At 28.6% G+C, this 16,998-nt stretch overlaps 1 protein-coding gene across 1 annotated transcript in view; it reads left to right on the forward strand.

Annotated features, from left to right (window-relative positions):
- The window catches only part of LOC122508312 (metastasis-associated protein MTA3), a 231,998-nt gene extending 215,350 nt beyond the window's left edge, over positions 1-16,648 (forward strand). The window contains exon 11 of the mRNA XM_043621586.1: positions 15,740-16,648. Within this exon, the coding sequence (XP_043477521.1) occupies positions 15,740-15,878 (139 nt within the window). The 3' untranslated portion in view covers positions 15,879-16,648. The remainder of the gene's footprint in view (positions 1-15,739) is intronic.
- Positions 16,649-16,998: the final 350 nt, after the last annotated feature.

The following is a 16,998-nucleotide window of genomic DNA, read 5'->3' on the forward strand; positions in this document are numbered from 1 at the left end:
AATAATAAATAAAAATAATAATAATAATAATAATTATTATTATTATTAAATAAATAAATTTATTATTTAATAAAATTTAATAAAAAATTTTTTTTTATTATTGGTTTTTTAATGGCAGCCAATAATGTGCCAATAATGGTTGCCAATTATTGGCATCGGCGTGGACATCCCACGATTTTACCATTAGTGGTCCATTATTGGGTGCTAATAATAAACCAAGAGAAAACCAATGGCTTCCAATATTGGGCCATTAATGCACCAATGGTAGACTAATGGCTATTTCCCATTGGGACGTTTTAAAATTAATAATAATTATATTATTGATTTAAAATAAATATACACTACAGTCAGTAATTGTCGGTACGAACGACGGGCGAGCTAAGAAAAATTGCTGCATTTTCCAATAATAAACTATGTTAATTTAATTTCAGCAGCAATTTTTCTTAGCTCGCTCGTCGTTCGTACTGACAATTTCTGACGGTATATTGTATTTTAAAATTTATTTATTATTAATTTTTTATTATCCTACAATTTTTTGTTATAAATAAAATTATATTTATATTATAAAAAAGTTTAATAATAAATAATATATAAACAATTAATATATTAATAAGGGTGTCCAGCGGTCAGGGAAGTCAGGGAATTTTAATCAAAATCAGGAATTTTTTTAAAATTTCATAAGAAATAGATTTTTTTATTTTTTAAATTTTCAGCCGACCAGATACTTGAATGAGTGAATCACTTTCGTTTATTGGTTCTCTTTCATTTTTGAAATCATCATCAAAAGGCTTTTTTAATTTAAAAGCTTTGTGGAAATGATTTTAATTTTATCTCATGGGAACGCGGCTTTAGATCGTGGTTTTTCAATAAACAAATAATTAAATTATTTTATCTTCGTTTTTTTTAGATTTTATGTGTGTAATACTTTGTTTACAACAAAAGAAGGTTTATAATGATGATAAATAAAGTGTTTAAGTTCACTATCATAAAATTACGTTAATATTTACCAGCTCACATAATTTTTTTTGTTAAAGATTTGTTATAAAAAAGAGAAGGGAAGAGTCAAGGGAAAGTCAGGAAATTTTTTTCTTAGTACTTGCAGGACACCCTGAATTAATTATAAAATAAATGTATATGTATTTTAAAAGTAAATAAAATTTATTTTTGAATAAATACCAAGAACCGTTTCGAAATTGCTTCCTCATAGAGAAAGGATTGTATTAGCAAAATTTTTGATTGTGATTTTTTGACATATTTACAAACTTTTTTTCATTATACCTAATCTTTTAGTACTTTATGCACGAATGGGCAATATAAAAAAATTTTTATGTAATTTTATCTCTGAAGTCCAGAAAACGGATTTTAAAAAATTGTCCCGATGTGTGTGTGTGTGTGTGTGTGTACTAACATTACATTTGCCTCAATATCTCAGAACGAGAAAGAGCTAAAGGCCTCAATTTTTTTTAAATTGTAGGCCTCTCCGGGGGACATAAAATGAGAGTATTTTCAGCCCGATTCATAAAGTTTAACTATATTTTTTTTTCATTTTGTAAAAAAACGTTTTTTGGCCATAACTTAAAAAAATGTTAGGACACCTATAAATGTTTTTCTGTAGTTTTGTAGAGTTTTTTCAGACGAATCTTTTGAGCCTTCATTGAACATTTTTCGTCTATATTAGCCGGAGATATTAAAGTTTTAAAAATCTAAATTTTTCGAAAATAACACTTTTTTGAAAATTTTGTTGAAAAATATAAAAGTAACTTTAAAAGTATCATTACCAACTTGTAGAGCATTAAAAAACGCTTCGATTGACATATTGTTGAACCTGATTCGGTGAAAAATTATCAAATTATTGGTATTTGAAAAATCAAAAATTGTGGAAATTAGGCCTAATTTTTTATGATTTTGTTCGTATTACTTTATGTAATAAATGTTTTTTATAATAAACTAAATATGATCATTTATTTTATATAAATATGTCTATTTTTTATAAATTATGTTTAATTATTTGATTTTTTAATTATGTTTTGAAAATTAATTTTTCATCGTCAAACTCGAAACACTGTTGGCGCGCGCTTGCGCGCGCAATTGTCGTCTAGTACCATATAAAGGACTGCTGAGTTCTTGCTAGGGGCGTCTCAAGCCCTGCACTTTTCTTAGTGCAGTAGAATCTCCCATAAGTTAATTTTCCCCGAGGGGTGAACAACTCTCATTCAGGGCGTACGAAGAATATATTCCCAACCAGGAATACTTGAGAATATTTGGGAATATGGAATACTCAGAATAGTTAGACAAATGTATGAATATGTTTGAATATACGTGAATATCAAGGAGAATATCAAAGAATATGTTTGAATATAAAGGAATAATGCCGATAAATATATGAATATGTTTGAAAAGAAGGGAATATGTTCGAAAATATAAGATTATTTTATCTATAAAAATTCTAATTTATTCTTTTAATTATATTTTTGAGTGTCATACCCCTCGCAAAATTATTAAAAATAAGTCTTAGAACTGATGTTTTCGTATACTGTCAATCCTTTGACGTATTTCCAGTCATATAACCAAAAGCTAGTTAGTACCTTACCCAGGGTGGTCACAAGTTTCAGTTTATCAATTTCCCTGACAATTTACTGACATTAGAATTGTTTTCTATTATAAAATATTTGTACAGGAAAATATGAAAGTTTACGGCAAACGAGTAAAATTTATGAATTTTAATAATTTATAAAAATTATAATTATGACCCTACCTGAATTCAATTATTTTTTATAATTTTCAACTAAACTTCATATCTGAATCAATTATTTTAAACAATTTTCTGATATTTCTTCTAGAATAATTCAATTATTTAAATACAAAACTCAATTTCTTATAACTGTCCATGTTTTTTCGTTAGTTATTAAGGTACAATATTTTCAAAAAACTAATAAAGAAATTCTTACATTTAATTTTTTTTAATATTTTAAAATAATTTTTGAAAGAAAATAGTTTTTTTATTTATATGCAATTGAAATTTTTTTTAAACAATTGAAATTTGGTAAAATCTTTTAAAGATAATTTCATTTCTTCAATAAATTTTTGTTTTTAAAGAAAACTAATTAATTTTTTGATGAATTTTAATTAAAAATTTTGAACATGATTTTTTTCTCCAAAATGTTAAAAGTAATTCTAAAAAGTTATTATTTTTGTATGTATTTGAATTTTTGAAAATTGTATGTATTTAAAAATACTAAAAATATTGAATTTAAAAAAAAAATTTTAATTAGAAGCTAAATTTGTTTTTAAATTTATATTTAAAGATTTTTCATTAACTCTTTTGATAATTATACCTATTATTTTCAAAATTTGCAATCTTCAAAAGTTGATTTTCGAAAATTGTAATAAAATACTTGAAAAAAATAGTTAATTTCAATTAAATTTTACAAAATTCAAATTATTCAAAATCTTTTTAATTGTATATTTCGAAAACTTAAATAGAAAAATGATTCAAAAATAATTTTTGAAAGATTTGTTTATAGTTATTTTTCGTTTTAGCGTTGCGTTTTGTAACTAGGCCATGAGTGCAAATATAGCAAACATATATCTCCATCTCTCTCACACTCATGGCCTAGTTACAAAACGCAACGCAAAACGCTGCCATGGGACTTCAGCCTATTGGGAACGGTGGTCTAGTAACAATCTAGTTACTTTAGACCGATCTCTCCCTCCATTTTGTTTTTTCTACTCTTTCTAACCTGTTGATTAAAGAGAGATGAGGGAGAGATCGGTCTCTCACCAGATGGCGTATTGCAGTTTAGCCGTTCCCAATACACATATTATATCTAAAACCTATCCTAACCTAACCTTTAAAAGTCGCACGCATATTTCAGAAATACATACACGGAAAAAATTTTGGTGCACCGTTTGTACGTTAAGGTACATCCGTTGTGTTAGTAGCCGATTCAAATTTTATCCCTTAAACCGAGACATATTTCGTCCCTGTTTCGGTGCGTCAGTCGTGTTAATGATGCGCAAGCGTTGAACTTTGAATGGAGTCTAACATTTGTCTCCAAATCTGGGACCAGTGCTATATTGTACATGCGCTGTCGCGTATATGATTTTGTTGAAAAAATGGCATTATTATTATCTTATAAAGATAATAATTACAGTGTAGGCATTTAAAACATATGTAGACAAAAAAATATATTTTTACTATTTTTTTAAACAACTACTTTGTTTTATTTTAACCTTATTTTTAAACATTTCAAAAATTTTATTTTTATACTAATTCTTATTTAACAAAATAATTTTTTTTTTAAATTTAAAAAATTTTTCAGAAATAATTTACAATTTTAATAACAATAATTTAAATAAAATTATATACACTGCAAAAAGAAGTATCTTAATTAAGATGTTTTGGTAGTCATTTCTAAGATGTTATGGTAGTCACTTTTTAGTCATTTAAAATATCTTAATTTAAGATGTTAAAAGCATCTTCATACACATTTTCAGCATATTTTTTGGGAAAAAAGTTTTGAGGTTAACTATGGGCTTATATGTAAAACATTTTATGCATCTTAGGTTTTAGTAACTTTAATTTTTTTCGCATCTTACAATTCACAAGTAACCTATAGCTAAACATCTTATTGAGCCAGAAACATCTTAATTTAAGATACTATAAAAAACTTACAGGAAGTATCTTACTTTTTTAAAATAGAAGAAATAAGACGTATAAAGCATCTTAAAAATCAGTAAGATACTTTAGAAAGCATCTTATTTTAAAATGTAAGATACCATTTTTCCATCTTACATCTTATTTTAAGATATCAAATAAGATACTTATTTTTGCAGTGTAATTTAATAATAATATAATACTAAAAATTTTCATAATAATAATTTTATAAAGTTATTTATATATATTTTCGTCTTTTGGATTAATTTAAATAATAATTTGAATTTATAATATTAATTAATCAATTATAAAATTAATATACACGGTTATTTTAAATCCTTAAAAGAATTTCTTCACAAAATTCAATAACTGAGATTCAAAATTGTAGTTATTTTCTTGATTCACTGCATTTGTCTCTGTTAACGTTCAAATGTTGTCTTCAACATTGGGGACAATATACGTCCCTGTTTTCGGCGCATATGACGCATGGAATCCGGGATATCATTTACATCTGAACGTTAGTACAACAGGTGTACTTTGTACTATAGGCAGCGCAACCGGTGAACCGAAATTTTTTCCGTGTATGTGACGCGACACGAGAAAAGGGACCTATCGTTAAAAAAATCGATTTTGAGATTGTGGTGCTATTCGACAGATTATTCTTTGTTCTTTCACGTGAAAAAAATCAAAAGTTGAAAAACTTAAATAGTGTTAATAATATAAAGCCCGAAAGTTAAGCATGTACGCGTAAATACACGGGTTTTCTGCGCATGGCGTCGCTTTAAACGCTCTCCCTGTAAAATTCTCTTTTGCGTCGATAGCTCCCTTTTCTCGTGTCGCGTCACATATGATAGTCCTCTTTTAGCTGGTCTTATATATTAAATCTAGACATATTTCTGCACCTGCGAGAAATCAAGTTATTTAAAAAATTTAAGAATATTAAGTATAAAAATCACTATTTATTAAAACTGATTGTTGAAAATTATTTTTTTTATTATGGGACAATTTTCAACTCAATATAAATAATTTTTATTCAATATAAAAATTGAATTAATTAAAAAATTGTAAATAAAATATTTTTATTGTAAAAAATTTTAACCATTAAAATATAATTTCAAAATCTTTATTTTCAATTAATACTAACAGTAATATTAAAATAAAAATAATAATTTATAATAATTATGTATAATCACAATAATTATTATTTATTTAAATAAAAGTTTGATCTTTAACCTAACCTCAAAAACAATGCGATGTTATAGTGACACAGGTTACACATTAGACAACTTGAGAATAATAATTTTCATCACATATTGTTCTTTGATGAATATTATTTAAAACTTCATGTATGTAAAAAGTTTTCTTAAAATATAAAAGCACAATTTGCCATATGAAAAATTGATTCATTCCCTTACAATATTTGGTAACATGTGTTATATTATTTTTGCTTGGTACAGAATCATATTAAAATTTAAAAACATTCTTTCTAAATTATAGTATTTTTATACTTATATATGAAATAATCTTGTCAATATCTCATATAAAACATGTTAAATTCAATTCTATGATAATATTCCACATAAGGGTACAGTCACACGATCAATGCATCTGCATGATGCATGCATGCACAAACATTTGACTGTTCACACCTCAATTTTTCGCTCTCGAAAATCATTTTTCTGGCGGTATATTTAAAATTGATTAAAATTTTAAAATAACGTATTACTAATTATTACAATAAAAAATAAAATGATTTTCGAGTGCGAAAAATTGAGGTGTGAACAGTCAAATGTTTGTGCATGCATGCATCATGCAGATGCATTGATCGTGTGACTGTACCCTTACACTATATAGAGATGTGCAAAAAGCTCGAAATGTCGAGCCGAGCCAAGCCGAAATTTTTTCGAGCTGAGCCAAGCCCAAGCCGGCTCGATGTATCGAGTACTCGATTAAATTCGAGCACTCGAGTGAAAAATTCGAAAAATTCGAGTACTCTAATGGATTCGAGCTTTTGACTTACTAAAAAAAACTATTAATAAGTAGAAAATTTCGAATTACTGAACCAATAAAGTGAAGAAATCTTTAATTTCAAAGTGTATTTCTATTTGCTAAATATGCAAAAATTATATGAATTTTCTCTAAGACTCGAATTTACTCAAGAGCTCGAAAAAATTCGAGTACTTGAAACGTTTGAGTACTCGAAACTATTCGAGCTTTTTACACAGCTCGGCCCGGTTCGAACTGATTAGGCTCGGCTCGGCTCGAAAAATGAAAAGCTCGATCGAGCTTTGAGATTCAAGCTTTTTGCACAACTCTGACACTACATTAATTTTCCAAATGGACTATACTAATTTCAGTATTGTATTGTTAAAAAATATTACAGTCATATGATTAAATACTACAAAAACAGCGTTTTCCCTTTTTGTAATAAAATATATTAAATTTTAAAACGAAAAGTCTTTCAGTGTAGTGTAGAGTGTCCTGCACTGCAATGTATAAGTTTTGAAAGCTCAATTGCGCATGACTTACAGCATTCTTCTTATTGGTTAATAGAGCAGACAACTTTTGGAGCCAGGGATACCATTCCTGAAATTGAAAATACGCTGTAAATTCGGGTGGTTTATGCTTGATGATGATAATGATGCCTTGATGCCGGGCTCACTGTATAGTGTAAATGTCGTAGCCACATTGTGAAAAACCGCACTTCATAAAATGCCCAGACGTTTCATGAAGTGCAGCCACATTGTGAAAAAAATATTTACTTCACAATATGTCCAACATTTTTGAACATTTCATGAAGTGCTACAGCCAATTATGCATTTTGTGAAACTAAATAAAATTTTGCAATACGACCAAATATAAAATGCATTTCATGAAATGCCCAAGTCGTTAATTGCCGATAATGAAGAAATTGTAAGTAATCTGTAAAACCATCATTTAAATATAAATAAAAGAAATTTAATTTTTTATAATTAAGAAAATTGAAATAAATTAAAAATTTTTTATATTCAAAAAATTAAAGTAAATTTAAAAATTTGAAATTAAGGTACTATGGTTGTAAATATTATTGTCACTGACTTGTGAATAAGTTATTGTTACGTGCATAAATAATTTTTGTTTTCATTTCCAATGAACACATTGTTAGAAATATAACAGTGAACAAAATTCAAATTAAATTAAAAATAAATTCAAATTAAAATAAAATTATCATTAATTCATTTATTGATTTTGCAAATAGTTTTCATATAAAATATTATTTATTATGTATTTTATTTTTTTATATTTTGTAAGCCTGTATAAATTGATGGATATACGTTTGGGATAATAAAGGGATGGTTCGGGAGTGAACAAATGAAGAAAGCCGGTTTGAATTTTATTAAAAAAGAAGATGTTGACTATAATCAAAATATAACAGTCCAAGAGTGTGTAAAAAAATACGGGAGGGCAAGGTCATTTTAAGTGCAATTGTAAAGCGTCGGGTCATCAATGTTCGACAAAAATATGCAACTGTAAAAAAAATAATCCTTTATGTAATATCAAATGTCAATAGTCTGCCATGCAAAAATAAGTAAAATATAAGTTTCTTTATTGAATTTTTGTTTTTCAATTGTCATATTCATTATCGGCATTCAACGACTTGGGCATTTCATGAAATGCATTTTATATTTGGTCGTATTGCGAAATTTTATTTAGTTTCACAAAATGCATAATTGGCTGTTGCACTTCATGAAATGTCCAAAAATGTTGGACACATTGTGAAGTAAATAGTTTTTTCACAATGTGGCTGCACTTCATGAAACGTCTAGGAATTTCATGAAGTGCGGTTTTTCACAATATGGCTACGACATATACACATGACATTCACAACAAAAATTGTTTATAATAAATTTTTGTAAGATTTAAAATTCCTTATCACATCGGAATATTGAAGTTGTTACTCGAAGCATGACATTCACAACAAAAATTGTTTATAATAAATTTTTGTAAGATTTAAAATTCCTTATCACATCGGAATATTGAAGTTGTTACTCGAAGCGAGTTTTGTAGGTGAAAAACAGTTTTTTTTAGTTTTTCTTTGTAAATAATAAATCTACGAGCCGGAAGTTTTTGGACATAGTCTGTTTTCGTAAAACTAACTTATGTATGAAATAAGAAAAAATTTCACTCCTAAACCAATCCCAAACTGCTATGTTCTCAGTAATGTAATTTCTTAATAACCTCAAAATTCAGAAGTGTTAGATGACGTCACGTTACGTCACCAACTCTTAGGGCCGTATTCATAAGTCACCCCTGTCCGTCTTTCCCAGAAAGTAGTCAGCTTAGTGGTTTGCACTTTAATGTGCAAAAAAGTTCCTCGAGATGGCGCAGTACTCACTACTCGTCAGCAATATTCGTTACCTCATTCATTATTGTATTTGTTGTGTTGAAATCGGTTAGAAATCTCAACTAAATTTTATAAAAAAATGTGAAAGTAAAAAAAGTATTAACATTAAAAACTATTTTAATGTTGTAAAAAGAGCATATTGTTTAAAAAGTGAAAATGTTTTTAATAAGTAGCCGGCAAAGCTTGCCTTAGTTTAAAAATTTTAAAAAAAGTTTAAAACTTTTAAACTTTTATTTAATATTATATTTTTTATTCATTGTATACGTTCATGTTTGTTTTTGTCTTGAGTAAAATTTCATCTCAAATAATAAATAAAAAAAATGGATTAAAGTTAACCCTCCGTCACACACCTAGGGAGGGATTCCCTCTACGGTTTCAGTATTTTTTAAATAACTTTTGTTTTCCTCATTGCAAAATAAAATCAGTTTCTATACCTTTCGACAATTTACTCCTCAACACATTTCTAAAAAAACATTTAGTTTAAACATAATTAATATTTAATTATGAAGCTTCAAAGCCAGAAGAAACTCGAAAAAGTGAGGTTATGTTAAATAAAAAAATCAAGTTTTAAAAACATTTTTTGTTCCACTGTTGGTTAATGACAAAATTATATTATAATAATATAATTAAAATAAATTGTTTAATGATTTTTTTGCTTATTTGTTAATGTTACATTATTTTTACATGTCGAGTGGAATTTCTTTGAAGATGTGCATTCGTGTAATTAATTTTTATTTTTGAGACCGAAAATTAATTTGATTAATTTTATAATTTAGAATAATTTACTACATATTTGTAAGTTTGTGTTAAAACTAAATTTTTGTTGATTCCTTTGTTTATGTTGTAATGTTGCTTATTTTACAATGTGGTGAGCGATTCCCTCTGAACGTGTGTAAGGTCGGAATATTTTCTCATGTGTGTGACGGAGGGTTAATGCTATTTATATCATTTAAATTTGTTTTCTTTATTTTAAATATACTATTTATCTATGACTTTCCTTTAACTTTTATTATAAATCAGTTTATCTGATAATTTAAACGATCTAAACGAAAGTCATCAGTTTATTGTACAACACATTTATGTATTTTCATACTAATTATTCAATTGTTCTATCATCTTTTATGAGTTAAAAATACAATATTATTTCTTATCGTGTATTTTTAACATCACTAACAACAAGATTTCATTATAAAAACAAATAATTTATTCGTTTCTATGATATTTTTCTATTGCTTTAGTGAATTTTGAGCGAGTGTTGAGAACAGCGCCATCACGTGTTACTTTTTGGCACATGAAAACGCAAACCACTAAGCTGACATATTTTTCCTTCAAAATACATAGGAGTCGGACTGGGGTGCATAAGTCTAAGGAGAATTTATAAAGGAGGGGCAAATAAATAACCAAAAAAATTATATTTAACAAAGTTTTAAATGTAGATTTTTTTAAAATAAAATACATTCAGAATTTTAATTAGAAAATCATATGAAAACATAAAAGTAGATTAGATTACACATTCTACTTCTTAGCCAAACTTGAGATATTTACGTCCCTGAAAGGTGCGCAATAGACATAATTTGAGAAAATAACAGTGTTGAGTTTGGAGGAGTGGGAAATTTCTGGAAATGTAACAGTATGGGGACTGTAGTTAAAATTTCGTATGTAAAATTGAATATTGTAAACAAATGGATTTGAAAATTGTCAAAGAACTTTTTCGAAAATTATTAAAAATAATCGATTTAAAGAAGAATTTTAGTTAAAAATTCTTGAAAATAATAATTGAATTGAAGGGCTATAGCTGCAATAAGGGGGTGAACGCGTGGTTTAAAGGGATAATACCAGTCAGGTAGCAGTGGGCGGCTCAAGGCTTGTCTCTGCTACCCGACTGGTAGTATCCCTTCCAAGTCTCGCGTTCATCTCCTTATTGCAGCCAACCTTTTTCGACTCGGAGTGATCGTTTCTTCATATTATATAGTTATGAAAAATTTAATTTATAGTTTTAAGTAAAATGTTCTCTTATTTGACTCGGACTTTTTTTTGTCAGTAATTGGTCCGTAATTTTTCATTTTTGGTCTGTAAAGTCCGTATTTTTAAATACTTTCACTAGTTCGAGCCCTGTAATCTTCAATCCGTAACCGATCACAAAAATAAGTGGTAAATGAAAACAAAGTTGTTAAGCAATACAGAGTTATACCATGTTTAGAATGTCTATGCATTTAAAAAAATCAAATATTTTTCAGAAATGTGTTACTTATTTAGTAAGTAGAGGAGAATTTGTGAATCGTTTTTATACATTTGTGTCTTGCCTTTTTGTAAAAAAACTATAAATAAGTTAATTAAAATCATAAAAACGATTAAAACTTTAACCGGCGCATTTTTAACCCCAACAAATTAACTTTAATTAATATTTATAAGATTTTTCAAGTCAATTTTGAAACTATTTGTCTCGTTTCTCTCACACTTTCCATTAAAAAAATGTTGAAAAAAATTTATTCGGTACTTTGTTGGTATTAAAGAAAAAACAAACAAAAAAATTAACCAAATAAATGGAGTTTTTTCAAAAAGCGAAAAAATACTTTCTTCGTTAATTACAAATTGTCGAATAAATTTTCTTTCAAATGATTAAGGATTCAAAATGGCGGATCTAAAATGGTGGATTTAAAAAAAATTGTTCAGATTTCCTTGAAACTTGTTACTCCGGGGTTTTTGGGGTCGCTGATTGCGAATCTGACATCAGATTTTCAGAATTCAAAATGGCGGATCCAATATGGCGGACGAAATTTTTAAAAATTCCTCGCATTTACTTAAAAGTCGTTACTCGGGGGTTTTCGGGGTCGCTGATTACGAATATGATGTTAGTTTATAAAAATTCAATATGGCGGTTCCATAGGTCTTGAGTACCTTACCCTCTTGGTTTCAAATGATCTCCGAAGAGGAGATCTTTTTCTCTTCTTTGAAGTTTTAGTCTCTGGTATATCTCTTTTTAGCGTCCAACAATAGTCCGCTAACATATTCTTACTCCATTTCCCTTGATAGCGTTTCTCCATATCCTTTAAATCTTGGTGAAATCTCGCGCCTTGTTCCTCGCTGAAATCACCAAGATTTTCAGGAAATTCATCTAAATGTGAATCCAAAAAGTGAATTTTATAACTCATCAAACATCCCAGCTTTTTAAAATTCTCTACCATTTTTCTTACAATTTCTCTGTATCTGTGGCTTTTTTTCCTAAAAATTCAAAGCAAACTTTTTTAAAACTTGTCCAGGCTGCTTTTTCTTTAAGCTTTATCGTTTGTACAAATTTTTCGTCATATAACAACTTACGTATCTGAGGCCCATCAGACACGCCTTCTTTGATTTTAGCGTCAGACAGTTTCGGAAACTTCTCCGACAAATACTCAAAACATTTACCATTTTTGTCCAAGGCTTTTACAAATCGCCGATACTGAGGTATCCCTCCTCTGCATCGTAAACTTCTTTCCTACTTTTGCCATGAAGGCATAATTTTAACCTACACGGAGAAAAATGGTTGGATAATGTATACAATTTTTATTGGATAAAATAAAATTAGTTGCATTATCTATCAAAAATGTTTGATCAGCTAACTGGGATGGTCACTACAACATTTAAAAATTTTAATCTGTAGTTGGATATTCCATCACTATAACTGGTTATTTTATCCAACGTGTTGGATAAAGTATCCAATTCGCAAGTATACCGGATCAGTCACGTGACGCGCAAGCGCTGTGTACAAAAATTTAATGGATGTCACATGGTTCTTGTCGTGAAGGCGTCTTTGACATTGCGTTTTCGTGAATTGTTTTCGCTTTATATAAATGGACGAAAACACTGAAAGTTTTATTCGAATGGCTGTTCCAGTCAATGCCGAAGTTTTGATTGCTTCATTTAAATCATTATTCCCTGTAAAAAAAAAGTATTGGGAGGTACGGGACTCCGTATTGCAAGTGCCAACCTGCCAATGCGGTATTCGCGAATTACCGCATTGGGTGTCGTGGTGAATACGGAAATCAAGGGGTCCCAATGCGGTGCCAGTTTTAAGCTTTAAAAAAACGAAAATACGTGACAGGAGGAAATAATTAGTGTCAGTGGAGAAATATGCGAGTTAAAGGAATGAGAAAATAATAATAGTGAGTGTAAAAATGAAATTTTAAGAAAAAAAGGTAAGTTGAACTGTCAAATATGGGCCCAATGCGGCATAGGCTGATTTCAATGCGCCACAGCAAAAGCAACTTTGACTGGTTTGAATGGCGTGAAATAGGTAAACAAACATTTTCTAACACATTTGTCTCCGTACACAGACACTTTTCACTAAATCTGCCAACGTACAATTGGTAAGCATCTTCTAAATTACAATAATAGAAAATATTGTTTAGATTCATGCAGAAACGTGGTTATAAAATAAAAAATTGGAAAGTAATGTAATGCAAATCATATGTCAGCTGGGCCACTGTGTTCGCTCGATTCGCTCTGCTTGCTTCTGCCCTCTACTGGCGACTTGCACTATGTACCGATTGTGTACCGCATTGAAAGCAGCCTACGCCGCATTGGACTCATATTTGACAGTTCAACTTACCTTTTTTTCTTAAAATTTCATTTTTACACTCACTATTATTATTTTCTCATTCCTTTAACTCGCATATTTCTGAACTGACACTAATTATTTCCTCCTGTCACGTATTTTCGTTTTTTTTAAAGCTTAAAACTTGCACCGCATTGGGACCCCTTGATTTCCGTATTCACCACGACACCCAATGCGGTATTTCGCGAATACCGCATTGGCAGGTTGGCACTTGCAATACGGAATCCCGTACCTCCCAATACTTTTTTTTACAGGGTTTTTTAAATTTTATTTAAAAATAAGTTATGTTTGAAAAGCAGAATGTAAGTTTTTTGACTACTTGAAATTAACGTTGTAGTGATGAAAAGGTTTTTCATATTTACTTCTCAGATACTCAATATTATCAATATTATTAATATTATTAAATAAAAAGGTAGATATTCTACCAGTGAAAAATAGATGAAGTAACTAACTCGAAAGTAAATGTGCACTAGAGAATTGGACAAAGCAACCAAGAAAATGTTTCTCCTAGCTAATGGAATTGGTTAAAATATCAAACTTTTAAGGATCCAATAAAATTGGTCGCACTATCCAACTAATCGGATCGCGCTCCAGAGTCTATCAAAAATAGATATATTATCCAATACTTAGTATAATCTATCCAATTATTTTTCTCCTTGTAGAAACTTAGCCGAGAATTCGTTGCCCGCCTTCACCACGGGAGGTGTCCTAGTCGCAAAAATAGAAAAAAAGAAAATAAATAAACACAGAAACTAATTTTACATAGGTCAAAAACATTTTGAGATCGTAGTATCACAGAAATGCGATTAAATTTTAGTAAAACATTTACAGTAAACCATTTCTGGATTATGAAAAATTCAGATTTAAAATTAGCGACTAGAGGAAACACCTAAGTACCAAGAAAATCTGAGAACAATTTCATCGTAAGTCGTATTGGATACACCATTTTGAATTTTTAAAATCCAACATCAGATTCGTATTCGGCGACCTCGAAAATCCCCATGGAGTAGCAAGTTTCAATCGATTTCATTCGTTTAAATATATTTTGTCCGACATATTGGATCCGCCATATTGAATTTTTATAAACTAACATCATATTCGTAATCAGCGACCCCGAAAACCCCAGAGTAACGAGTTTCAAGAAAACCTACCACATGGCAGTCCTGGCAATCCAAATTTTTTTTGTGTGCCGGTGTTATTTAGTGGAAAGTGTGTTTTTTAATAAATAATTTAAAAAAGAAATGACTTCAATGTCCACAACATATATCGACAGTTGATTTTCTTTTTTCTTTTAATTCTGAATTTTAATAAATCGTTGAGTCAAAAAATAGCTATTTGGTGCACGAAATAGCCCCGATTGACGGTATGTCATTTCTAGTAGAAGAATATAATTACTAGTAATCACTAGTATAATAATTATACTTATTTATCATGAACGTATTTAATTCTAAAGTTAAATTCATATTTTTTAAATTAATAGGTAAACAAAGTCAACTGCTATAAAAGGTTGAAGCACTTTCATCACACACGGAAAGACATTTTATTTCAAAATTTAATGAAAATGAGAATACATTTTAACAGTTGTACTCGCCCGTGATGATAAAAGGCTACAGAATCAATAATGGGATTTTAAAAATCTTTGTAATCTTGGTGATCGTTATTAGTTATTACCGAATTCACTGTAAGGCCAAAGAGATAGAAACGAACTTTGATAAAGATTTCTTCTTATTTAGTTTTCAGGAAGAAATTTAGTCCTTTCATTGTTAAGAAAAATTTAATTAACTAAGAAAGAGTTCATACATTCTTTATAATTCCTTTTTCAACGATTAAACTAAATTTAAAATAGTTAGAATGAATTATATTAAAAACTTTTGTCACAAATTTAAGTCTTTTATAAATTCATTCAAAATAATATTTCCAATAAAGTTTTTTTCCTTGCAGTTAGAAATTATAAATCTATTTTTTGTATCCCATTATATATTACTTGACGATTCTTTAGTAATCTGAGGCGAATAATTTTTCTAAAAAATATTAAAATTTAAGCAGTCCAGATGATTAAAAAGAAGTAAATATTTATTTTATGTTGCCAATTTTCATGTTGTAGAAGACTTCGAAGAACACTGTCCTCCATTGAGATACGAAGAGCAGCACGAAAACCATGGCGTAGATTGTCGGCTCCTGTTCATGTTACTCATTCTCAAAGATCAGTTCGAGGCGAAGATATGGTGGTTATTCTCGACTGAATAATTAATTATAATTAAATAGAAAATAGTAAGGGGAATGTGAGAATACGTCAAAGTAATAGTGAATAAATGAAGAATTTTAAAAAGCATAAGGATAATATTATGCAGGAGAATAATAAAACTATTTGTTATCTAATATCACTATTAGATAACAAATAGTTTTATTATTTGAAGTGTATTCTGGCGATGAATATAAGAAAATTTTGAGAAATCGTAAACTTTTTCTGAATATTTCTTTAGCTGTTAACGAATGAATAAGATAAAGACTCTTTTGAAATTTCATGTTAATCCAACTTAATGAATTGAAGCATTCATCTTAAATTATAATTTTCTATTGGTATTAATTATTCTTGTTAATAATAATTATTAGAAAATGAATGTACATATACATAATTGCATACATACTTCTCCAAAACAATTTAATTCATAAACGCATAGCCCAAGTAACAACACAAAAACGCGTCCTTTCGAAGTTAAGTCAATTCTTAAAATTGATTGAAAACTTTTAAGTGTCAATGACTTATGCGAAAGTCACCATTCGTTTTACAGAACGAAAGGAATGAGTGTATGAAATATATGAAAAGAATGTTGAACGAATGAAGGTAATATGTGTGAAAGTAAAAAAATTATCGTGAATGTAATAAAAGAGTGTTTGCAAGAGATTGTAAGGGTCAGAAAGAGTGCTCACTGTGAATATTTTTATTAAATTTTCAAGTATGATGACTTCCGTCTAAATAATTATTAAATAAATATAAACGTGAATAAGAAAATTTGCTCTTTTTTAATGTCAATCATTTACCTTTTCAAGATGTATTACTATTATACGTTTTTATATTGCAATAATACTTATGGATGATTCTCCATAATGTGGTAACTTTTTTTAAAATTTCCTATGTAACGGGGGGTCCTGAACCCATTTTAAATGAAGATAAAAAGCACCTCCAATTTTCTTGCTGGGTTTGATCCTGTGACAATTCTGAATGATTTTGCTACAAAATTAAATATAATCCCCTTAGCCGTTTTTGAAAAAATTCTATTTTATTAAAACTAAATCTCATTTGCTATTATTTTATATTAATTAATGATCAAAAAATAAAAATCTCAAATTCTATTCTGATGA

This window comes from Leptopilina heterotoma, unplaced genomic scaffold, assembly GCF_015476425.1.
Source record: "Leptopilina heterotoma isolate Lh14 unplaced genomic scaffold, ASM1547642v1 Lhet_530, whole genome shotgun sequence".
Taxonomy (NCBI): Eukaryota; Metazoa; Arthropoda; class Insecta; order Hymenoptera; family Figitidae; genus Leptopilina; species Leptopilina heterotoma.